Genomic DNA, 25,227 nt, shown 5'->3' on the forward strand with positions numbered 1-25,227 from the left:
TGGTCCGGTGTGCCCTATGGTGCGAATAATACAGTACATACCCTGAAAGTTGGGATCTGTTTTGATATTTAAATTTTAAAAGGGTGGAGTGGAACTGGATATTGACCATCTGGGGCAGGGGTCAACAACCTTTTTCAGCCGTGGGCCGGTCCACCGTCCCTCAGACCATGTGGGGGGCCAGACTATATTTTTGGGGGGAAATGAACGAATTCCTATACCCCACAAATAAACCAAAGATGAATTTTAAATAAAAGGACACATTCTACTCAAGTAAAAACACGCTGATTCCTGAATTGTCCACGAGCCGGATTGAGAAGGCAATTGGGCCGCATCCGGCCCTCGGGCCTTAGCTTGCCTATCCCTGGCTTGGGGAGCCACATTTTGGTTAAAGGAGGCCAGGATTAGCCCCAAGGCCTGGGATGTCCCTCCTCCCCTGCAGTAGGACTTTGAATCCAGGAGGAAACTCTTGGAATAGCCTTGCCAGGTGCTCAGGGACGGACTCACCTGTCCCCATGTCCTTCTCTTTGCAGATGTGCTGCAGTTGCGCATCCCTCCCCCAGGGGTGAGCATTGGAGAGAACCAGAGCAGGGACTCAGACCTGCCCTCCTTGCCCCCCACTCTGCACTGTGGAGAAGCCCTCCCTTCGTGAGTAACTGACTTTTGCCTTTCAGCTGCTGGAGGAAGATCAGCTGTAGCTGCCAGAGGTGATTCAGAACTGCCAGGCAGTTCAGCTCAGGGGGCTCTGAACCCAGAAGTGCTCCAAGCAGGAGACGGCCAAAGCCATCCTGGTGAGTGATGGGTGGTGTGGGGGACCCCCATGGGGAAATGGGGGGCTTTGGGGAAGGGGTTGTCCATCTGCCGGAGAGGAGGACCATACTGGCCTAGGTTCACGTATCCTGTTTGAAAGGGGAATCATCTTAAGGACTTCCTGTGAAAATCTGGGTCAGGAATGCTGTTCCTTGAATGTACAACACACAAGACGTAACCGGCTGTGCATTCACATAAACAATACTCTTCTATATATTCTTATCACAATACCAAATTTTTATCTTGCACATAAACAACACATAAATTGCAATAATATAGACGGAAGTCCCAATAAATCAGTTCATTCGAAAGACCAAATGTCTGGTAGTTTATGTTCCACATACGTTCATAAAGTCCAAATTGGAGCCTATTACAGTTCCACAGTGTTGACAAGGATTTTCGGCATAATGCCTTATTTCGCTCTCATGGGCTTCATTCGTTGTACATATTCTAAGTAATATAAATGAATATAATGTCACAATTCAACATATTTTAACAAATTAACAAACCTGTGTATGGATCAAGTTTGCTTTACATTTGTTGTTTTAAAGGGGTCACTTAAAGAAGAAAACCTTGCAGCTGCAGATTGCTGTCACCTGTAACTAAAATCAATGCTGCGCCTGTCTATATACATTGTTAAGACTTGTTGTTCACTGCAGAAACCACTATGTTATAAGTTCTATTATCTTGATACTTCATATATGGTATGTACTTTTATAGCACAATTGTTTTTATAATTTTAATTTGTTAAATGATCTAGTGGTCGATCCACAACTCTGGTCACTGCTCCCTGAGAAAAGAACTCTGGGCAAAGACAATGGGTAGATCACTGGCAGGATTTTTATTACTGGGAGTAGATCTCAGTCTCTTGGAAGTTCTGGCATTGTGGCCATTTCAAGGTACTAGCACCACTCTTCTTTTGTTGATATTAACTCATTTTCCAGTATTTTGCTATTAACATCCTAGCCGCTATTGTCGTGTAAAGAAACACTCTTTTATTTTCATTTGGTATGCTTATTGTTAGAATATCAAATAGGAAAGCTTTGGTTTTCTTTAAAATAAATAGCATTTACTTTATTTTATTTTATTTACCCTTTGGGGACATGTCCACCACATGTGGAATAAGGTTCCCTCATTTTGTCTGCATCTCCAACATTTATTGCTGATATTTATTTATTTTGACTGATTTGGATGGGGTCAGGTACCATCTAAAAATCAGATAGCATGTGGTGAATTTTAAGTCTTTTTTCATAATTTCCCCCATTTTTCATCTTCATTGGATAGCCACAATCGTGTGCCCATTTCACCATCACCTCCTTCACCTCCTAGTCCTTAAGGTTCCAGTCCAGTAACAATCTGTGTGGTTTTGATAATATCTTTGTATTATTTAATAATATTATTTAAAAACAAAAAACAAAAAAACGCTGTTGTTCTGTCAAGTCCATTTATTTTTTGTCTGGAAAAATTTGTTTAGCTGGTAATCTATCTTTTTTACTTTTGTTTTCCTTTTATATTTTTCCTTTTTTGTATTTTTAGCATATAATAACAGTCGTAATTATATGGAAATGTGATCATAATATTGAAATGAATAAAATGCTTAACTCGCCAAGATTTTTATTGTTTGAAGCTTCCCAAGAGAACTGAAGTAGATTCTCCCCCTTTTGGCTTTTACCTCTTACCTTTATAACTGTCTCTTTAAGTCCCAAAAGTCCTCCACCCCCCCCCCCCCGCTTACAGGATATCCCTTCTACAGATGTCAACGCAAACCCAAGGATGGAAAACCCTCAGCCCAATTCCTTGTGACCACAACACTATTTATTACCTGCAGCAACAACAACAAAAGACACCAGAGTGGCCACAGCTCTCTCTTTCCAAAGGATATAGACTGACGGGGGGGGGGGCTGACAAAGGGGGGAAAGTTGAATTGCAAGCACCTCTTAAACCTCAAGACTCTGTGCCCCAGGATTGAAAAGATATGTAAAAGATCACGATTGCCTCAAGATATGCAATTGAGATTTCATTAGTATGTTGTGTGTTATTATGTAGGAATGCTGTGTCTGACTATGTTATTTCCACAAAGGGGGGACCCAATTTTTGTGTATAATTGTTTTTATGTTCAATGTATAGTGTCTTGTTGCCTACACCCCAATGGAGGATTCTCATGCATTTTAAGCTTTCTAATAGATCAGGCTATTGCGGAGTCCAGTATTTAGATTAGATCAATTTATGACCACATTTCCTTGTTCCACCTGGCACTCTGCAGTGTGCCAACCTTCTCTATCCATTTTTAAATGGTTTCAAATTCACTTCACAAAGACAAAGCTTCAGGATCCATTAAACAGCAGATACATGAAGGTGTATATGCTTTGATTTAGCAGGAATGGTCCCTTAAAGAGTTAAAATGACTAATTTGAACAACTGCCCTTTTTAGAATGGTTTTTCACAGACATAAAAGACAGAGTCGGTTTTGTCCTCCCAGACTTTAAATTATATTATGAAGCTGCATGCCTGATATGGATTAGGGAATGGGTGAAGTTGGAAAAGCAAGAAGCATTAGAATTGGAAGGACATGACAATAGATTTGGCTGGCACGCATATTTATGGCATGTGAAAGGGAAGGTACATAAAAGTTTTTATAACCATATAATTTTGAAATCACTAATGAGTGTATGGGAGAGATATAAAGATTTGTTAGAACAGCAGCCCCCTTAGCGGCTTTCACATGAAGCTTTACTGCTCAAACCATTTGGAAAGAAAGGAAAGTGGCTTACGTATGCTGACTTGTTAAAGGATCAAGAAGGAAAATGGAAACGAAGAGATTACGAGGAAATAAAAGACCATTTTCAGAGTTGGTTACACTATCGGCAACTACATGAAATATACAAAGAAGACAATAAGAAAGGATTTAGCTACACGACATCTAGATTTCAAAAGTAAGTCATAGAAGGGAAAGTGAAGTTGCTGAAAGGTGCATATAGTATTCTGCTAGAATGGGAAACAAAATATGAAGAGGTGAAATCAGTCATGATTAAATGGGCACAAGATATAGGTCATAATATAATGTGGGAAGGGGGGGTTTCTTTCTGGGGGGGGAATGGGGGGAAAGAGGATGATGTGTTTTTTATAAATTGCTGTTGAAGTTCCTAATAAAAAATATTAAAAAAAAAAAAAGTTGAGAACCATGGAGCTATATAAATTCTAATTGGACTCAGTTTGAATTGGGCAAGTGTATCCAGGCTGCAATTATCTTTTTGGTCCCTTAGGAACTGTGGGGTTAGGCTCTGCGATCCAGAGCCTGTGGAGTCTGGTACTCTTACGCTGCGACTCAGCTTCCTGGACTTGTAGCAGAGAAACACAGCTTTGTGCTTGTGTGTGTAAGCATGCAGAAAACAGCGTCTATATACAGCCACTTTCTAATCTAAGCAGCTTTATTTATGTACAGAAGCAAAAATAAATCATCCGTTCTGGGAGCGGCAGATATCGCTACTCCCTTCGTCTTGGTCAGAAAATGAAAGCAGAAAGACAAATAACAGATCCCGGATGTAGGGATCTCCACCCCTCAGTGGGCACAAGACTCTGAGTTGTTTTAACCCTGTAAGCTCTGATTCTCCTCACACCCCCTCTTGTCCTGCACTGCTGGGGCTCGTAAGCATCAACACTTACCCCCAAAACAACCCTGCACAGAATGCACTGTGCCTCTGGAAACTCAAAGGTTTAGTAAACCCATCTGCCAGATTCTGCTGGCTTGGACAGTACTTCAGCATCACCAAGCCTGACTGGACATTCTGACACACATTTTGGAAACGTATGTCCAAATGTTTGGTTCTGGCCTTAAACTGCCCAGACTCTGCCAACTTCAGACAGGGTTGATTATCCTCCGAAACAGTGACGGACAAACAACAATCCCCACAGATTTCTTGGACCAAACACGTGTAAAACTCGTGTTGTTCTCTGCAAAGCTCTGACAACGCACTGAATTCAGCTTCAGTAGAGGAAAGCGCAATGAGACTTTGCTTTTGGGACTTCCACCCAACTAGAGTGTCCTCAAACTTTATTCCCATCCCAGGCACGGACTTCCTGGCTTCCAGATTTGCCCAGTTGCTATCAGCCCAGCATGTAAGCTTGGTTTCACCCTTAGCCGACAGTTTGAGACAGAAATCTTTGGTATCCTGCAGGTAACCCAGCATCCTCTTGATACTATTCCAGGAACTCACACTTGGCCTTGTAGCTTCCCTGCTGAGCAGATTGGTAGCAAATGCTACCGTATGTTTGGTCTGCTCCACTGGGAGAGATACAGCAAACTACCCAGAGCTGACTGAAAGATCTCAGTGTTTTCGAGCTCGGCACATTCCCCTAGCTGTCTTTCACGTAGCTTGTCTCCATGGGTGTACTGACCCCTGCACATTCAGACATTCTGAACTTCTCAAGCAACTGCTCAATCTGGCCTTTCTGACTGAGAAAGAAGCTTCCTGGGACCTATCTATCTGGACACCTAGGTAAACTTTCACTGGACCTAGGTTTTTGAGTTGGAAATGTTTTCCAAGCTCTGTGGCAAACCCTTGAACCTGTTTCCCTGTCTTTGCCACATAGATTGTATCATCCACAAAAATCAAGACCACCTCTTGTGACTCTCCTGACCCTTTCAGGTACAGGCAGCTATCAGCAAGACTCCTCTTGAAACCCATGCTCTCTAAGGCTTCATTCAGACACAAGTTCCAGTTCCTGGCCGATTGCTTCAGACCGTAAATGGACTTATGAAGCTTCCACACTGCATCTGGCCTATTGCTCTCAAGCCCTGGAGGAGGATGCATGTACAGATCCTTCTGGAGGTCTGAGTTCAAATAGGCTACATCCACATCAAAGTGATGCACCTGATGACCTCTCTGTGCAACAATGGCTAAGAGCATGCACAGACTTTCACTTCTGGAAGTAGGAGCATACACCTCAGTGTAAGGCAGCTGTTCCACTGCGTAAACCCTCTGGCTACCAGCCTAGCCTTATACTGCAGTTCTCCAGTTGCTGTGGGTTTAAGACGGTAAACCCGGTGGCTGCTCACGGCCTGCTTGCCTGCTGGCAGCGTCGTGATGGAGAACACACCTAGAGACTCCATTGAGTTCATTTCCTTCTGCATTGCCTCTTGCCACTTCCTGGATTCCTCTTCAGGCAACTTCTGAACTTCCTCAAAACTCTCTGGTTCACACTGAGCCACACCAATCCACACACTAGTGACCTCAAACCTTTCAGGTGGTTTTCTTTTAGTAGTGTGAGCTGAACACCTCAGCACAACCTCAGGTACCCCCTCTGACCCACTAGGGCCAACTAGTGTGTCCTTGCTCTCAGATAACTCCCCCTCTGACTTACTGCGCCTTCTGGATTTCTCAACTGGACTTGTGGGTGAGGAGGAGCACTCTTTGGCTCTAGCTTAACAGCTTTAGGAGATGCCCTTTCCTGTTCCTGCTCTGGGTTGGGACTCTGAGCCTCAGCAGCAGGATCAGTTTCTACCTTTCCTTCATCAGCAGAGTCAAGCAGACTCTCTGAAAGAATGTCTGGATTCCCATGTATGCATTTCCACCCACTCTGCTCACAGAACTCAGCACTCCTGCTGACTAGAATCCTAGACTGATTGCCTTCCACCACTTGGTCCCTGGCTCATACCCACAAAGGATCATTCTCTGGGACCTAGGGCCACCCTTTCTGTGTTTGGCACAAGGACCCAAGCCTCACATCCAAACACATGGAAGAAATGCACCTTGGGCTTCTTGCTGTGCAGCAGAAAATAGGGCGTGTCCCCTACTACAGAACTGTAAGAATGGTTCAGAGTGAACGATGTGGATTTCCACGCTTCCACCCAAAACCGCTGGGGCAACCCTGTGTCAAAGAGCATGGCTTCGGTTGCCTCCTGCAGCATTCTCTACCTGCATTCTGCAACTCCATTCTCCTGAGGAGAATTTGCTACAGTCAACCTGTGGCGTATGCCTTTCTGGCACAAAGAAGTTCTGCAATGCAGACCTGGTGAACTCTCCACTGCGATCTGATTGAAAGCTCTTGACCCGCAGTAAGAACAGTAGTTCTCACTGCCGTTATCCAGTCTTTCACCAAAGCAGCGGCCTCTCACTTGTGCTTCAGAGAGAAAATCCACCCATTTCTGGAATAATCATCCACCAGAGATGGCACAAATTTGGCCCCGCCCAGACTGGCAACTGGCAGAGGGCCCCAAAGGTCTGCATGGACTAGCTCAAAAGGTTTTGTGGTTACCCTGTCAGACCTAGGATAAGAGCACGTCTGAACCTTGGCTTTCTTGAAGGCACCCTTCATTCCAGGTATTTGTCACATGCCTTCATCTTGCACCCCTCAGTGCACCCTGGGATCTTCTTCATGTACCCCCAGTTGATATGTGACATTCTCCGGTGCCAAACGCCATGATGGCACCCATCATGAATGGGAAGGTTACCACACTGTGCTTGTGCATCCTCAGTGGGACCTTTACCTGCAATAGGCGTTTCTAGCACAGCCTGTCTTTGCACTCAACACTGACCAGTTGTCGCCCACGTCTGGAAATGGAATAAACATTATTTTCAAAACACACTTTGAACCCAACGTGGACAAGAGAGGAAACAGAAAACAAACAGCATTGCATCTCTGGAACGACATAGGCCTCAATCTCCGCCTGTAAAAAAGAACAATAAACAGAGCCAGACATAGCACTTGGAACCATCTGCAAGAGTTACACTTCTTCCAGTTTTCACAGCCTTGCAGTTCCACAAAAAACCACTAGATAGCGATGGCATGAGGTGGTGACTGGCCCCACTGTCAATCACCCAGCTCAGCACGTGGCCCTGGTCACAGTTTTTCACTTTTGCCATAGCAGCAGCCAAATGATACTGTGACAACATGTCTCTGCCAGGTTCCTTGAGACCTTTCGAGGCTTCCCATGCTTGGCAGCTCCTGTTATCTGGTTGCCACAGAAAACGGCCTTGGAGACATCCTGTGGCTCCACTGGACAATTCTGGATCAGGTGGAATTCAGAGCCGCACCAGAAATGCATCAGGAAGAAAAAGCTTTCAGTTTCTTCACTTCTCCCTTCTCTCTTCACCCCCACTCTTGGGTGCAGCACAGCCTGGGCCTGCTCACCCTCCAGCTTTCTGCCTGTAATGACTATAATGGCAGCAACTTTTTAAAAAAGTAATATTTTGAGCCTGTAGTTCAATTTCCCAGCAGCTCCCCTTGCCCCGGAGAACACTTCTAGCATTCCATCTCCTCTACCTGTGGCATTGTTCAGCAGTGGGGAAAGTGACCTCTTCACACCGGATATCCATTTGGTATGGACCTTTCCAGGTTTTTGCCTGCTCATTGTGTTTGTCTTTCATTTGTTCTCCTATGTGTGTTGCCAGTAGAAGCCACAATTCTGTGGGTACTCTAGGTGGTGCAGAAAGTTGGCAGCTATTCCCTACACCCACAGGTCTCAGGATGGTTACAACATAAAAAAACAAAATAAAAACACAAAACACCACATTTTAAAAGGGCACTAAATGTCAATCAGCCAAAGGCCTGGTTAAAAAAGTGTGGATTTGCCTGGCTCCTAAATCTGTATAATGGTTTTTCCAACCTTTGTATGGATTCTTTGATGGGAAGTGAGATTCGGACGTTGACTGAAGCTCTTTCCACATTCCACACAGTGATATGGTTTCTCCCCTGTATGAATTCTTTGATGTGAAGTGAGATTGTGGCTGTGACTGAAGCTCTTTCCACATTCCACACACTGATATGGTTTCTCCCCTGTATGAATTCTTTGATGGGAAGTGAGTTTGGAGTTCTGAGTGAAGCTCGTTCCACATTCCAAACACTGATAGGGTTTCTCCCCTGTATGAATTCTCTGATGCTTAGTGAGATTGGAGCTCTGAGTGAAGCTCTTTCCACATTCCACACACTGATAGGGTTTCTCGCCTGTATGAATTCTTTGATGGGAAGTGAGCCTGTGGCTGTGACTAAAGCTCTTTCCGCATTCCACACACTGATAGGGTTTCTCCCCTGTATGAATTCTTCGATGGGAAGTGAGAGAGGAGCTTTCAGGGAAGCTCTTTCCACATTCCACACACTGATAGGGTTTCTCCCCTGTATGAATTCTTTGATGATAAGTGAGATTGGAGATGTGACTGAAGCTTGTTCCACATTCCACACACTGAAAGGGTTTCTCCCCTGTATGAATTCTTTGATGGGAAGTGAGACTGTGGCTGTGACTGAAGCTCTTTCCGCATTCCACACACGGATAGGGTTTCTCCCCTGTATGAATTCTTTGATGTGAAGTGAGACTGTGGCTGTGACTGAAGCTCTTTCCGCATTCCACACACGGATAGGGTTTCTCCCCTGTATGAATTCTTCGATGTGAAGTGAGATCGGAGCTCTTCCTGAAGCCCTTTCCACATTCGACACATTGATAGGGTTTTTCCCCTGTATGAATTCTGTGATGGGAAATGAGAGAGGAGCTCTGAATGAAGCTCTTTCCACATTCCAAACACTGATAGGGTTTCTCCCCTGTATGAATTCTTCGATGATAAGTGAGAGAGGTGCTATCAGTGAAGCTCTTTCCACATTCCACACACTGATATGGTTTCTCCCCTGTATGAATTCTTTGATGGGAAGTGAGATGGGAGCTCTGACTGAAGCTCTTTCCACATTCCACACACTGATAGGGTTTTTCCCCTGTATGAATTCTTTTATGGGAAGTGAGATGGGAGATATGAGTGAAGCTCTTTCCACATTCGACACACTGATAGGGTTTCTCTCCTGTATGAATTCTTTGATGGGAAGTGAGAGAGGAGCTCTGACTGAAGCTTTTTCCACATTCCATGCACTGATAGAGTTTCTTTCCAATGAGATTTCGTTGATGGGAAGTGGAATGGGAGCTCTGATTGCAGCTTTCTCCACAGTCTAATTTTTTACGTGGCTTCTCCTCTCTCGGGATTTTATCGTGGTCACCTTTGTTCTCAATTTTCGATTCATCACAATCTGCAATGGAGACAAAAAGGGATTAGAGCCTCAGGAACAAATGGAGAAGAACTGAAGGAAGTTGGGCTTGTGTTCATTACCTGTGTTGTTTATCATTAACCATCATATTTATTATTATGTCCTGATGAGTTGTTGAATGTTGGTTTGTTTAATATACAGTAGTGGTCATGTGTGTGTTATGTGATTGCGGTCAAGTTGGTTGGGGTTTTTTTTTGTTCTTTCATTTAGTGAGGTTGTAAAACATAATAAAATTATAGAAATGGCACAAAGAAAGCCATTTCTGGTCACCCAGAAAGCGATGTAAAATTGTAGTATTAAGTGAACAGGGCTACAGTTATGAAGAAATTAGATGAAAATTGGGGAAAACTTAACCAAAGCTGGCATTTCGATATTATTGAAGAGGTATAAGGAGACTCAGCAACTATAAAATCAGACTGGTAAAGGCAGGAAAAGGTGCACAAAGGCAAGTGACGATCAAAGAATGGAGAGACTGTCCCTACATGAGAGAAGAAAATCATTTTGGTGTATACAAGATGACATGGTGAGATGTAATGTGAAGTTGAGTGCAAGGACTGCTCTAAATGTTAGAATTCTAAGGAAAAAGCCATTGTTATCTCTCAAGCATGGGTTTGACCAAACTGCGGGAGGCAGTGGAAGACAGTAGGACCTGGTGTGCTCTGGTCCATGGGGTCACGAAGAGTCGTACACGACTAAACGACTAAAGAAAATCTCTCATGCAAAGGTTGAAAAGATTAAACCCATGTTAACTGGACAGTGGAACAATGGGACAATGTTTTTGGAGGGATGTGACCCAAATCTCCTTGCTTGGTAGTGATGGCATGAAATACACAAGGGGAAGAATCAGAGAAGATTTACATGCTACTTGCATTACACCAACCGTGAAACACCCAGATAGTGTGATGATCTGAGGTTGTATGGTAGCAAAAGGTATGGGCAGAATTTTCGTCATTAATGGGAATGGAAATGCCCCCAAATAAAAAATGAAATACTTTAGCCCAAACTGAAGCCTTCCACAGGTGATCTTTACTCGGATACTGAAGCATTTATATACAGTGGTGCCTCGCAAGACGAAATTAATTCGTCCCGTGAGTTTTTTCATTGAGCGAGTTTTTTCGTCTTGGGAAGCACCACTGCAGTTAAACACTAACAACGGCGGGGAGGGGCGGGGAGAAGCAGGGCAGCTGCCGCAGCCGGTACCTCAGACTCACCCGCGCTTGTGGCCACCGCGCGACGCGGCTGCTGGAGGGCGGCGGGGCTCAGGAGCGCGACTCTGGTTGCAACGCTGGCTGCTGGTGGCAACGGCTCTCTGAGAGGAGCGCGCGAGGGCGGTGGGCAGCGGCGCAAGGCAGCCAGAAAGTCGGCCGTCAGCTGGAAGGTGGGAGGGAGCCGGAGGAGCGGGGAAACGAGCGTGCGTGCGTGCAGTGACCGTCGCCATGACAGGAGAGGCAGGGCTGCTTCGTCTAGCGAAGCAAGCCCTTAGGAAAATCTGTCTTGCGAAGCACCTCAGAAAACGAAAAACCCTTTTGTCTAGCGAGTTTTTCGTCTTCCAAGGCATTCGTCTTGCGGGGTACCACTATATATTTATATAAATATTTATTTATATATTTACTTTCTTTTTTAAAATAAATAATTTTTATTAAGTTTCATGTATTATTTTCCAAATTATAATTTTTTCTGGGGGGTACCCATGCTTCTTGATCGGCAGGAGTCCAATCCTCAAATATTTTCTGCTGCTTTTATATTAAGAATGATATTTCCAGTCCCTTCTTCTCAATCCTTGTCATTACTCATTTTCCTTTTCATTCACCTCCAAATTGCTCCACAAGTGGGTTGAAAGAAACAGTCTTGTTTGTATTTCTGTGTGGGCTTTGTACTGCTCTCTCGTAAATCCCAATAATCCAGGCATTTCCGCTCGAGCAAGCAATCGCCATCTTGTTGTTCTGATGAAATACAGTCCAAAAGCTCGCTCTTTAACTTTCCTGACCTGATGCATCGTAAATTAGTCTTTTTCCAGGAGGGCTGCCCCTTCCAGTTCACAATCTCATTGAAAGTAATAAATCTTCGGCTCGCCCTCCCCAAGACCAAACCTCCTGCAACACAGGTCTCGTATCAAATCTCCATTCTAACTGCATCACAAAGAGAGCCCTTCTTTCCAAATCCTTTACAGAGTAAAACCTTTAAATTCATATTATTCCTACACAGTTCCTTTTTAGTCCCATTTGCCAATTAGTTGCTGTGATGGATATTCTAAGAGGGAGGGTTATTAGTTAATCACATAGAGCAAAAAAAGATAAAAAGTCATTCCCCCTCCCCTTTAGTTCCGTTGCACTCCAATCCACATACCAGCATGTCTGTAGTTCTTTGATGTAATCTTCCGTCTGAGTCTTCTTCATTTCAGTGGTAAAATCGTTAGCAGATAAAAACCTCCTGCCTCTCTTGAAGCCTGTGTTATCTTTCACCAATTTTTTTCCTTTTAAGTAACACAACTAGTTTCGCTCCTGGAAGTAGCTTCGGAGGAGTTCCAAGGCCCGCCGAGAGTTGTGCACCCAGTGCCTCACCCCCTCCTTCTTCCGAACTCGGGGGTGATTTATGGCAACAGCGGGTGAAAACTGCATCTCTCCCCCCTGGAGAGATGAGGGAGACTGATTTACTCCCCATAATCAGCCTCTAATTACCTCATGCGAGCTGGATAGATGTTAATATCCGCCATCTTCCAAGGCGCCCCTAGCAGCGCCCTCCTACTTATATATTTATTTTCTATTTCAACAGGACTCAGCTCCATGTCCTGTTGCTGCTGTGTGAAAAAGGTGCTTTCAAGATAATCCTATTCCACTGCCGGAATGGCTTGGGAATAGCCCAAACATTAACCCAATCAGAAATCTATGGAGCCGACTAAAGAAACTTCTTTGTTAGAAGCAATCCAGGAATAAAGCCCAATTAACAGAGGCAATAATTCAATCTTGGTTTCACATTCTTACAGGTGCAGAACTAAAAATTTGGTTCACTTCATGGGAAAGCGTTGTAAGGCCGTAATTAAAGCTAAAGGTTACCAATGGTTACCAAAATTATCACATTTTTTCTTTATGACTACTGTTCCAATAAATACTCCTTCATAAAAGTCATTACATTACATTCTTCATTAAATTATCTTTCCATTGATATATAATTTTATGGTATTACTCCACAGAAAAGTGGTGTTATGAGCCATCAAACTTTTCACAAAAGGGTTCCACAATTTTGGCCACTAGTATAAGTTGTTCATTTTAAGTTAATGTTCTTTTTGTATGGGATCAGAATATTATTATTGATGTTTCATGTTCATATATGTGTTGGAAGCCGCCCAGAGTGGCTGGGGCAACCCAGCCTGATGGGTAGGGTAGAAATAAAAATGTCAGCTTTGTTCCGGAGCTGACAGAGGCTGGAATGTATGAAAGCAGGCAAAGAGAGATAAGGAAACTGGAATGTGAGCGGGAGGAGGGGCAGCCGAGTGGCAGAGCTTCAGAGAACAGAGAGCAGGCAGCAGATAGCAGAGATCCACAAAATACAATCTTAGCTCAGAGACAGAAGGGGAGAGGCCAGGAATAGCTAGCCCAAAAACTCGAAGGCGCGAAAAGGTCAGTGAGAGGAGGGGAAAGAGCAGAAGTGAAAGGGTTTTTCCCCCTCTTGGAAGAAGAGGAAGGGGCGGAGTTTAGACTTGGCAACTGCAAACTTGGAAGTCAGACACGGAGTGAAGGAGCTCCGGAGTGATTTATGTGTTTGAGCAATAAACCTGAGATAATTACTGCCGGTGTCTCGCTTCTGTGGGAGAGCCAAGCCATTACAAAAAATTATTATTACTACAGTGGTACCTGTTCTGGAAAAAATTAAGTTTGTAAACCGAGGTACCACTGTATCATCCTCATCCTCATCACTGCTACTACTACCTGAGATTCCATAAGCCTAGCTCTTCTCTGGGATGGATTTTGTTTGGCCCAGTCATGGCATCCCCTCCATCTCCAATGTCAGTCCTTGTTATGGCTTGGTCTCTCCCACAAACGTGAGATGACTCTGTTAATAATTTCAGATTTATTGCTAAAACAACAAACCTGGACGGAGCTCCTCTACTCATCGTCCTCCCCACAAGATGGAGTTGCCCAGACTGAGCTCCTCCCCCTTCCCCAGCACGGAAGCCCCCACCTTCTCTTCCAGTATCTTTAAATTTGGCAGAGAATGCTTCCTGCATTCCAGCGTCTGACTCACTCCTGTAGCTCTCACACAGCTGTCTGCCACTCTGTCTCTGTTTTTCTTCTCCCCTTTGTTCAGAGCTCAGATGACAGTTCCTCTCCCCCTCCTCTCTGCCTTCCGCTGCTAACTCTCCTCTCCCCAGGCCTGCTTCTTCTCTGGCTGGCAGCACCTGAGCTTCGCTGCCAGTCGGCTCTTTGGTCAACCCAAGACTAAAAGGAGCAAAAACAAAAACCTGAAGCTACTTAGCTTTCCTAACAATTCTGAAGCTGACATTGAAGATGGCCTGGGAAATTCAGACCAACCCAATCCTGGTAGAAAAAGGAATAATTTCAGGAAGGTTGTTCAAAGGAAAAACTGGGGGTGGGGGTGTTAGGTTCCCAGGTGTTATAGGGGGTGCTGTTGAGCTCTGTGAAAATAGATGAGATTGGTCTCATAGAGGTATTTTTTGAATTTCCAGGCAGATATGATGATCCCACAGGGAGCCTTACCAAGAGAGGCCACGATCCCACGATTCTCCTCCATGACGTCCTTATGCAGAGCTCTCTGGTCAGGATCCAGCAACGCCCACTCCTCGTCCGTGAAACGAACAGCAACATCTTCAAAGCACACTGGACCCTAAATGAAAAAGGGATATGTCCTCCTCTGAGACAGCAGAAATATGATCTGCTACACAATGCTCTGTTGTTTCCTTCCTGTACATTGCGATGTTGTTTCAATAGGATTGCTTTGCTGCACATTTTAAATATGGATGCTTATTTTAAGTTTTAATAATGGGTATTTGTCTTTGTGCAATAGGTGGTACTCCACATTCTGTTTTTCAAGTCATTCTGCCTACGCAAGCATTCCGGTTTCCCCAATGGAAGGATCCACTTTCTCCTCTCCTCCTGAGCTGTTCTGGGGAGTTCCCTCCCAATGCCCTAGAGCCAAATTCAAGGGATTCATGGAGGCATGGAGAGGGGGAGAAATGGGGGGCAGGTCCCATTTTGCAGCCGATGGGGCTGGTTAGGTGAATCCAGGCCACTATTTGTTCTGATTTGTCCACTGCTTAGAAACCAATCTGAGCATTCAGTGATCAATCTAGAAATCAAATAAGCCTGTTTTGGATGGCCATCTGTCTTGGATGATCTAGCAGAGATTCCTGCATTGCAGGGGGTCTCCTGGCTCTGAGAGACAAGCAGGGAGGGTGGCTTCTGGCAAAAGGAGAGGGAATCACCGGTGGCTCTTCCTTATCCTGACTCACCTCTGCCTCCCTACCTTCCTCTTCCACTTGCCTCCTTCCTCTTCTGCCTCTGATTCTGCACTGCCACAGAGTCTTCCAGCTCACTAAGCCCTGTTAGCCCTTCAGCTTCTGACACCTCCTCTTCCCAGGCTTCTCCCTCTCCCCCCTCTGACCACCCATCCTTCCTCCACCTCCACTTCTTGGGCTCTGAGCCATCTTCCCTTCCTGGTTCCCCAGCTGTATCCTCCCACCATTCTTCTGTGCCCAACCAGTCCATGACATTGCTCCATCCCTCGGCCTCTGTCCCCACAAGGCAGCTTTCCCTGACCTGATCTGGTTCCACAGCCGCTGCTTCCCTTCTGTCCCCATGAAAAGACGGACCAGGAAGTCTTGCCGGCATCATTCTGTCACCTGCAAGAGAAAAAAGGTGATCAGGACGCCTGGAGTGCCTGCTTCTCTCACAGGTGAAACAGGGCATCTCTTACTACAGATGGGCCTTTGAGAAAGCCTTACCTGCTGAGAGCATTTGGACGTTTGTGTCCATTTAATATGTTAGTTGTGCAGAAATACATCTCCCCTCCTCTGGACCCTTCTTCCCAACTGTCTCCTCCCAAAACAAGATGAAAAGAGCCCTCAGATGAGTTGGAAAACCAACAGAATGAGGCCAAACGGAGAAAAACCACCTTCCTCCTTACCCAGTGGCCTCTTTCTGGTGTCCAACGGAGGCCTCTCTGCCTCACAGGAATCCAGGTCCATTTCTGCAAAGAGATCCTTTCCCTGAAAAAGAAACACGGATTAAAAACACAGAAAGGTGAGAAATATTAGAAAGAGAGTGGCAAAAAGTTGAAGGGTGTGAGATCTCATTCCATAGATGCTTTCCTAGAAAACTGATGGGTCATCAGCAGATCATTATGGAATGTTCTCGGTCCTGTTTGGAGGCCCTTGGGAGTATCCAAAGGAAAGTCTCTCTCACCTGCTTTCTCTCCTCTGCCTGATTCAGGAGGAAATGACAAAGACTTGAAGAGTGCAAGATCTCATTCTATGGATGCTTTCCCAGAAAAAGGATGGGCCATCAGCAGACCATTATGGGATGTTCGCTGTCCTGTTTGGAGCCCCTTGGGAGTATCCAGAGGGAAGTCTCTCTCACCTGCTTTCTCGCCTCTGCCTGACTCAGGAGGAAACCTTCGGCCAGGGCCACCGCCTGGGAACTGGTCTCCGCTCCGCATTCCCTCACCCAGCTCTCCATCTCCGGGGGAAGGACAGCCAGGAACTGCTCCAAGATCACCAGGTCCAGCATCTCAGCTTTCGTGTGCTTTTCTGGCTTCAGCCACTGGTGGCAAAAGTGGTAAAGTCGGCTGCCAACCTCTCGGGGTCCTTTGGCCTCCTGGCAGCAGAACTGCCTCAACTGCTGGCTCTGCACCTCTGAGCGGAGGGTATCCTCCTCACCCAGGTTCTTCTGCACTGGGTTTTCCCAGAATCCCCCACTGCTCCCAGTTTGGCTGGCATGGCCTCTTCCTGCTTCGGGGCCAGCTGAATCTTGCTCATCCATCTGTGCTTTCAGGAAGCCTTTGAGAGATCGGAAGGAACCCTTTGGTCTTATGCCAACTTCTGCCCTTCTAAATGAGAAGCTGTAGCAAATCCTACAAAGCAAATACATTGTTCTGTTACAGAATTTGTGTGTGGGGAGGGGGAATGGTTCCCTGAGCAAGCATGGATGAGTCTTGCTGGGAACCAGGTGAGGATTGCACCGCATCCCAGACCGTGAGCTATCTTTTTGAAAAGAAAGAGGAGGAAGAGGAGAAGAACTAAGTCTCTAGCCTTCTAGCAATGCAAAATGTGGAGGCAACTGAAGGGATTTCTGGGAGATTAATCAACCTGGTTTCTGCTGCCCTTCCAGTCAATGCATGAAGTCAGAACTGACTGACAAGGGAGTCATTTGTATTTTGTGAAAACGGATGCTTGGCTCTAGTGGGGGTCCTCACCCGGGGGTCCTCAGGAGTTCCTCTCCCCCCCCCCCACTCACCTGCTTCTGTCTCCTTTTCTTGTACTTGGACTCTCTGCCACTCTCCAGACAGACTCCTGGGGTGGGGTCCCTTTGTCTTTGCTCTGAGGGCCAGGTATGTATCTGTTCTGCAATGACGCTGAGCGATGTCACACAGAGTTAAGGTCCCAGGGACTCCTTTGTTTAAAGCAGGGAGATTCTTTCTGAAGGGGGGGGGGGCGGAAGGCCAAGTGTGTTTGGGATCCTCTGATCTCCAGGAAGCAGAGCGTGGCAGACCTGGCCCCTCCCTGATCAGGCCCCCCAGGCATCCTCCCCTGCTGCAGCCCTGGGACCCCCCCCCTCTCCCCACTGCACCCTCTGGGGGGAGAGAGAGGAGACTCACCAGATCCCAGGAGGGGACAGCGAGGCAGCCCTTGCAGGAGAGACCCCAAAGCAGGAAAGGACTGGGGAGGGAGGGGCCTTGGCTCTGGAGGACCTGGCCCCCTTGCTTCCTGGCCTCTCTAGGAAGGCAGCTCACTTCCCTTTAACCCTTGCCAAGCCGAGTCCCTCCACCTCAGCCCTCTCTCGCTTGGCAGAGCCTCAGATTTCTATTATTTTTTATGGATTTAGGGGGCAGCTGCCCCCCTGGCTACGCCCATGCCCAGATATCCTTTTGGGGGTGAGGCTCTTGGCTGGACTCTGAGCATCTCCCTCCCTTGGCCAGAAACCAGAGGAAGAGCTTGCAGGGAAAAGGGCTTTGCAGGAGGCAAGGAAGCTCCTCCTGGAATTCAGGAGTGGAGAGAGAGGAGGGGATCCCAGGGTCATCTAGTCCAACCCCCAGCAATGCAGGAATCTCAGCTAAAGCATCCATGGCAGATGGCCGTCCGATCTCTGCTTAGAAACCTCCAAGGAAGGAGAGTCCACCACCTCCCAAGGGAGACCTTTCCCCTGCCCAACTGCTCTTAGATGTCCCTCAAGGCAGCGGGTCCTGAGTTCTAGCCCTGCTGAAACAATCGCACTGGCTGCCAAGGAGGAACCCAGTGAAGTTCAAAATAAATAAATCCTATTCTCATCATAAATGAGTAATACTTTCTTATGCATGCTTTTTATGCTAATATACAAAGTATGCCATTTCCCTTTCCAGAAATGCTTAATTGCTAATTCAATGGACTGAAAATGGATGGTTGTTGTTATTATGTTTAGGGAAGCTTTTAATATTTGATGGACTATTGTATTTTAATATTTTGTTGGAAGCCGCCCAGAGTGGCTTGGGAACCCAGGCAGGTTGGCGGGGTATAAATATATTATTATTATTATTATTATTATTATTATTATTATTATTATTTGATTAGGAGAATGTTCTCCTTTCGAAAGAGGCAGGTGGAATCTCCACTGCTGCTAATAGCATAACGTTGAAAGGCTAGTGAAACATGGGGAGCCCTAGAGCATCTGCTTGGCATGCAGAATGTCCCAGGGTCAACCCCTGACATCTCCTGCAAGGGCTGGACGAAATCCCTGCCTGAAACTCTGGGGAGCTGCTGCCAGTCAGTGTAGGCCATGGGTCCTCATACTATGTCCCGTGGGCCGAATCCAGCCCTCCAGGGTCGTGAATCCGGCCTGCACGGCCATTTCAGAACCTGCCAAGTGCCCGAGGCTGAAAACATCTCGCCACCCGCTCAGTCAGTCCCTGCGCTGCACTCAGGTATAACAACGGTCTTGAAAGACCTACATTGGCTCCCAGTATGTTTCCGAGCACAATTCAAAGTGTTGGTGCTGACCTTGAAAGCACTAAATGGCCTCGGTCCTGTATACCTGAAGGAGTGTCTCCACCCCCATCGTTCTGCCTGGACACTGAGGTCCAGCTCCGAGGGCCTTCTGGCGGTTCCCTCATTGCGAGAAGCAAAGCTACAGGGAACCAGGCAGAGGGCCTTCTCGGTAATGGCGCCCACCCTGCGGAATGCCCTCCCATCAGATGTCAAAGCGTTAAACAACTACCTGACATTCAGAAGACATCTTAAGGCAGCCCTGTTCAGGGAAGTTTTTAATGTGTGAGATTTTAGTGTATTTTTGGTCACTGTGGAAGCCGCCCAGAGTGGCTGGAGAAACCCAGCCAGATGGACGGTGTACAAATAATAAATTATTATTATTATCATTATTAGGTAAACGCTACCAGTGTTGGCGCTGCTTTCCCCCACCACCAGCCTCAAAGACCAGACTCTCCTGGCTTCAGCGAAAGCAACTCCAAGCCTCCGGAGCGCAGGCTTCAGAGGCTTTGGGTTGCTATCGCTGAAGCCAGGGAGCCTGCATTCGCTCCATAGGACGCACACACATTTCCCCTTAATTTTGAGAAGTTGAGAAGAACTGACAGTCTGACCTTTGCTGGAGCCAGAACAAGGCCTCTTGCTCCAGGTGATGCAGAGCTGCCAGGCAGCTGCCTTTCAAAAAAGTAATATTTTGAGCCCGTAGTTCAATTTCCCAGCAGCTCCCCTTGCCCCAGAGAATACTTCTAGTATTTCATCTCCTCTACCTGTGGCATTGTTCAGCAGTGGGGAAAGTGACCTCTTCACACTGGATGTCCATTTGGAATGGCCCTTTCCAGGTTTTTTCCTGCCCCTTGTGTTTGTCTTTCATTTGTTCTCCTTTGTGTGTTGCCAGTAGAAGCCACAATTCTGTGGGTACTCTAGGTGGCGCAGAAAGCACCTAGAAGCTCCCTAGAGGTTGACGTGCCAATCAAACTTCAGTTTTGCGCTCTTTAAATTCCAATTAGCAATACTGGGGGTGGTTCAGATTCTGGGGAAGTGCTTTTGTCCAGCAGAGGGTGTCACAGGGCCAGCCTACTTTCCCTTTAAAGCAAACTTGGGTCTCCATCTGGTTTTGGATTACAACTCCCATCATCCCTAACTAGCAGGACCAATGGGGAGGGATGATGGGAACTGTAGTCCGGGAGCTGCTGGAGACCCAAGTTTGGCCCGTAAGGATCGGACCTGTCCACATTTGTATTTTCTTGTATTTTGTTTTCCTCCTTTGTGCGTTTATTTTTTTATTTTTTTTTTTCAGAGGGCAAATTGAAAGAGAAATTGTATGGTAAGTTGCGGAATAATAAAAGGTTGCGTTTGAAAAAAACAAACCCACTTAGTTAACCCTTTCTTTATGACCCAGTATGATGTCACACACCTAGGAGGGCTAACGCCACATACCTCCCCCCTTAAGAAGATTGACTCAGGAGGGATAACTTAACCTACCGTATTTTTCGCTCTATAACACGCACCTGACCATAAGACGCATGTAGTTTTTAGAGGAGGAAAAGAAGAAAAAAATATTCTAAACGAAACAGTGGATGTATGATTTTTGTGGTGGGACAGTGTTCTCGAAGCTACGAGCATGAGTCTGACCAAACTGCGGGAGGCAGTGGAAGACAGGAGTGACTGGCGTGCTCTGGTCCAGGGGGTCACGAAGAGTCGGACATGACTAAACGATTAAACAACAACAACAACAATTCCAATTAGCAGTACTGGGGGTTTTTCAGATTCTGGGGCAGTGCTTTTGGCCAGCAGAGGGTGTCACAGGGCCAGCCTACTTTCCCTTTAAAGCAAATTGGGTCTCCAGCTGGTTTTAGACCACCTGACCATAACAAGCATGTACTTTTTAGAGGAGGAAAACAAGAAAAAAATATTCTAAACGAAACAGTGGATGTATGGTTTTTGTGGTTCATGCTGTGGCCACAGACATGTGATCTGACGGTGAGTTTGGGGTAGCCCAATGCAAAAATCCTGAGAATCCATGTGGATCCATGCTTTGTAACCATGTCTTTGCGCCATTGTGGCCCCATGACACAGTGGGTGCGTGTGTGTTTTTTGGTGCAGGCTGTAGCCATGGACATGCTATGTGATCTGATGGTGAATTTGGGGTGACCGAGTGCAAAAATCCTGAGGATCCATGTGGATCCGTGCTTTGTAACCACGTTTTAAGTGGGGAGGGAAGGAAAAGCACTCAAGGGACAAGGAACACGCGTGGAGTGGGTGGAGAAGGAGCTTTTTGGCGAGCTGAGCGGGGAGGAGGGAGGGAAAGAGCACTGTTGCTTTAAAGGTATACTTAAGGTATTTGCCCTGTGCCTGGGGTTTTTTCCATTTAACAGTTTGCCGCCTTTTCCTTCTGCTCCTTGTTTTGAGGCAGAATAGATTTGAGCAAGTGAGGAGGACTTGGATTGCAGGGGATTCGCCATTACCTGTGTGAAAGCGCTCCTCCTTGCAGCCTTCGACTTTGTACACGTGGCTACTGGTATCAGGTTCAGTTTGAGAGATAAGCAGCAACCAGCAGCAATAGAATGGAGCACAAAAAAGCGGTAGGGGCACTAGGACCCAGACAATGCTCAAATCTATCCTGCCTGAAAACAAGCTGCAGAAGTAAAAAAGCACCTCCAGCGGGATAAGCCGCCCAGAGCTGGGGATTTGCATAGTTTTCCCCTCTCCCTCATCCTTCCCCAGCCTTTTTTTTTTACTTCCTGGTTCTCACTGCACTCGTGGCTCAGAGCTCGAGGTTGGGGGTTTTTTGCTGCTGGTTGCTTAATTTTTCCCCTTCCCGATCCAACCCCTCCTGTGCCCTGCCGTCCCTCTGCAGCCTCATTGCTCCGTTTAGAGAGAGCGCGGACCTTTGCTAGCTGAGGCTACAGCAGCTGTTGCTGACTACGCAACACTTTTAAAAGCGCCTGCTGGCGTTTAACCGCCTGCCTCCTTCCGGCTCGCTATGGCTCCCGTCTCTCCCTCCTCCCGTGTAAGCGGCTGCTGCCCGCTTTGCTGCCATGGCTCTCCTTCCCTCCCTCCTCCCCGGCTCCTCCGTAGGTTGCTTTAAAGCAAGCAAAGCGAGAGCCGCGCAGAGCGGGACAGACGCTTTGCTTGACTGACGGCAGCCAGGGCTCCAGTCCAGTGCATTCGCTCCGTAACACGCACAGGCATTTCCCCTTACTTTCTAGGAGCAAAAAAGTGCGTGTTATGGAGCGAAAATTACGGTAGTTATTCTCCTGATCAATCAGCATTACATATCTAATGCAAATAAACATTTACTAACCTGTTATTACACCCTTCACATCCCACATAACATTGGTACATCAATTACTTTGTTCTGGCAAAATCTACATTTATACATAAAACCTGATATATCTTAGGTATTCAGTTAACTACAGAAAAATTATAACTGTGCACTGGTTAACTTTCAACCGCAGGTCTTCTTGATAAGGCATCTGCAATGGTGTTCAGGGACCCTTTCACATTTTTAATTGTAAAATTAAAGTCTTGCAGCGATAGGGCCCACCTCATCAACTTACTGTTCTTCATTGTTCGGCCCCAGATGTACGGCTTCAGTTTCTGTAATGCCCACACGATGGCAAGGCATTCCTTCTCGATGGTCGAAAAATGTCTTTCCTTCGGAAGTAATTTCTTGCTTATGAAGGTGATTGGATGCAGGTTGTCCTTCTCTCCCTGCTGAAACAGTATGGCCCCGATCCCGGCATTGGAGGCATCGGTGAAGACGGTGAACTCACGGTCATAATTAGGAGCAACAAGGACTGGTCCTGACGTCAAGGCGCTTTTTAAGGCATCAAAGGCCTGCTGACACGCTGCTGTCCATTTAACCTTATCTGGCTCCTTCTTCCGAGTTAGGTCAGATAAAGGCGCTGCGAACTCACTAACTTTTGCAAGAAATTTTCAATAATAACCGGCTAGTCCTAGGAAAGCTCTGACTTTCTTCTTGGAGGTAGGGGTAGGCCATTTTGAAATGGCTTCTACCTTTGTCTCTAAAGGTCTCATCACTCCTCCTCCCACCATGTGTCCCAGGTATTGAATAATCGAGCCCCCTATCTGGCATTTGCTAGCTTTGATGGTTAAGCCCGCCTCTTTAATTTGCTCTAGCACTATCCCCAAGTGCTCTTTGTGTTTATCCCAAGTTGGACTGTACACAGCAATATCGTCTAAATAAGCAACTGTGAACCCTCGTAATCCGTACAGGATTTTGTCCACCAGTCGCTGAAAAGTGGCTGGCGCATTCTTTAAACTCAAACTGCCCTAAGCGACTTCTAAACACAGTTTTCTCCTGGTTCCTAGGCTCCATTTTTACTTGATAGTATCTCTTTGTTAAGTCTAGGCAGGTGATGTAATGACACTAGCCTATAGCTTCGATCAGGTCATCTAAATGTGGCATTGGATATGCATCTGCTTTAGTGACATGGTTCAGCTTTCTATAATCCAGGCAAAATCTGATAGATCCCTCAGGTTTCTCTAACAACACTTTGGATGCTACCCAGGGGCTTTCCGAAGGGGTTATGATCCCTGCCTTCAACATCTCCCTTACCTCATTGCTAACTTTCCCCACATATTCTCCTGTTATCCTATAGGGGGTTACAGCAATGGGCTCGGCATCCCCGGTGTCGATATGATGTACAACTCCCTTAGCTCTACCTGGAGTATTACTGAAAATTTCCTTATAATCTTGTAGGATCTGTTTAACCTCCACCTGCTGATTAAGGGTTAATGTAGGAGCTATCTTAATTTCTTGTAGATTGCACAATTGCTCCCCTCTCCCTTCCCAGCATGTTCTATCGGCTTCGTCTGGATCTTCACGTATTGCATACACTGTCCAGCCTTCTGGTCTAAGATAAGGCTTTAACATGTTCACACGAACCACCTTACGCCCTTCTTCCCCTTGTTGGATTACGTAATTTACATCACTCATTTTGGACACGATTTTGTATGGTTCCTTCCATGCTAGTTGCATTTGATTTCCTTTGGTTGGTCTCAATAGCAACACTTCACTATTGGGTTCAAATGTTCTTACTCTGGCCTTTTTGTCATACCAGGTTTTCTGCTTTGTTTGGGCTGCCTCAAAACAATTAATTAAATCAGCATCCTCTTTCTGTTCTTGGGCAAAACTAGGTTTTTGTTTTTTTGTAAAAGGAACCAGCAGGGCTTCATTTCTCCCCTCAGAGATCTGTTCCTCAGCTCTGTCTCCTTTGGCAACAGTAGCATTCCCCTCAGCATTGGGTGACTGTTGACCCCCCTTGGAGTGAGTAACTACAAAAGAACTCTGTTCATGCTCTAAGAGATCCCATCCGATCAGCACAGCAGTGGGAATCTCCTCAGAAATAGCAACCTGCCACTGTCCTGACCAATCTTGGAACTTAACATGGATCTCTGCAACGGGTAATACCTCAGGCTGCTTTGAAATTCCTTTGAATCGCATAACTTTCCCTGGAATTATTTTGGTGGGACAGATTATCTCTGGGTGGACAATAGTGACTTGCGAGCCTGTATCTTTTAACCCTAGAAATCTCCTCCCTTCAATCCAAATAATTTCCCCAGCCTTTTTCAAAAAAAGATTGTCTTGTTTAATGGCATAGCAATGTGCCACTTTAGCCTCCACCACTTCAGCAGGCTTCGGCCTACCCTGACTAGCTTGGCTCTCCTCAGCTGCTTTGATACAATATGTTTTTTTTGGAGGGCTAATATTGACAGGCTTTTCCCCTCCAGCTCTACGATTAAAATTTTTGTGGCCAAGTTTTTCACATCCCCAGCATTTCGGTTCTTTGGGATTTGTATAATTTGTTTTCCACCCTTTCTCCTCAGTGAGACTGGTGTTTGCTTGGGCCTTTTGCATTTTGCCCTTTTGACAATGGCCTATTTCCCTTGTCTGTCTCTGAAGATGGGTTTCCCTTTGCCTGTTGGAATCTATTTCTGGTAGTCCCCCACACTTTCCCGCCAAAACTTGGTTCATCAAACCTATGGTCCCTTATTTCATTTATTGGGTCACCTAAGTTAGCAGCTTCTTGAAGTGATTGAGGGTGTCTTTCCTTTATAAGATATTTTAATTGGCCGTTTATCATTTCATAAAATTGTTCCAGAGCAAACACTTCTCTGATTTTTGGAACGGAGTCTGCCCTCTCCTGTTCTAAGCATTTTGTGAGGTAGTTTGAGATTTTAGC

At 46.1% G+C, this 25,227-nt stretch overlaps 2 protein-coding genes across 2 annotated transcripts in view; one reads left to right on the forward strand and one right to left on the reverse strand.

Annotated features, from left to right (window-relative positions):
• The window catches only part of LOC310676834 (tigger transposable element-derived protein 1-like), a gene marked incomplete at its 3' end in the record, with an annotated part of 1,439,559 nt that overhangs the window by 948,765 nt on the left and 465,567 nt on the right, over positions 1 to 25,227 (forward strand). The window lies entirely within an intron of this gene.
• On the reverse strand, positions 4,218 to 17,779 carry LOC310675567 (uncharacterized protein). The gene is made up of 6 exons (XM_083436438.1): positions 17,662 to 17,779; positions 16,425 to 16,917; positions 15,973 to 16,054; positions 15,606 to 15,688; positions 14,547 to 14,673; positions 4,218 to 9,813 (listed from the first exon to the last, which is right to left on the reverse strand). The coding sequence occupies exons 2-6, from the start codon at positions 16,824 to 16,826 to the stop codon at positions 8,387 to 8,389; spliced, it is 2,121 nt and encodes a 706-aa protein (XP_083292564.1). The 5' UTR covers positions 16,827 to 16,917; positions 17,662 to 17,779; the 3' UTR covers positions 4,218 to 8,386.

This window comes from Podarcis tiliguerta (genome assembly GCF_965153285.1).
Source record: "Podarcis tiliguerta genome assembly, chromosome: 4".
NCBI classification, from domain to species: domain Eukaryota; kingdom Metazoa; phylum Chordata; class Lepidosauria; order Squamata; family Lacertidae; genus Podarcis; species Podarcis tiliguerta.

Excerpts from the sequence above, each read along its gene's own strand:
- LOC310675567 (XM_083436438.1), bottom strand. The coding sequence starts at position 16,826 with ATGGATGAGCAAGATTCAGCTGGCCCCGAAGCAGGAAGAGGCCATGCC. Across the intron at positions 14,674-15,605 it reads CGGCTGTGGAACCAGATCAG|GGTCCAGTGTGCTTTGAAGA; the intron begins GTCAGGGAAAGC and ends TTTTTCATTTAG. Across the intron at positions 9,814-14,546 it reads TGGGATCGTGGCCTCTCTTG|ATTGTGATGAATCGAAAATT; the intron begins GTAAGGCTCCCT and ends TCTCCATTGCAG.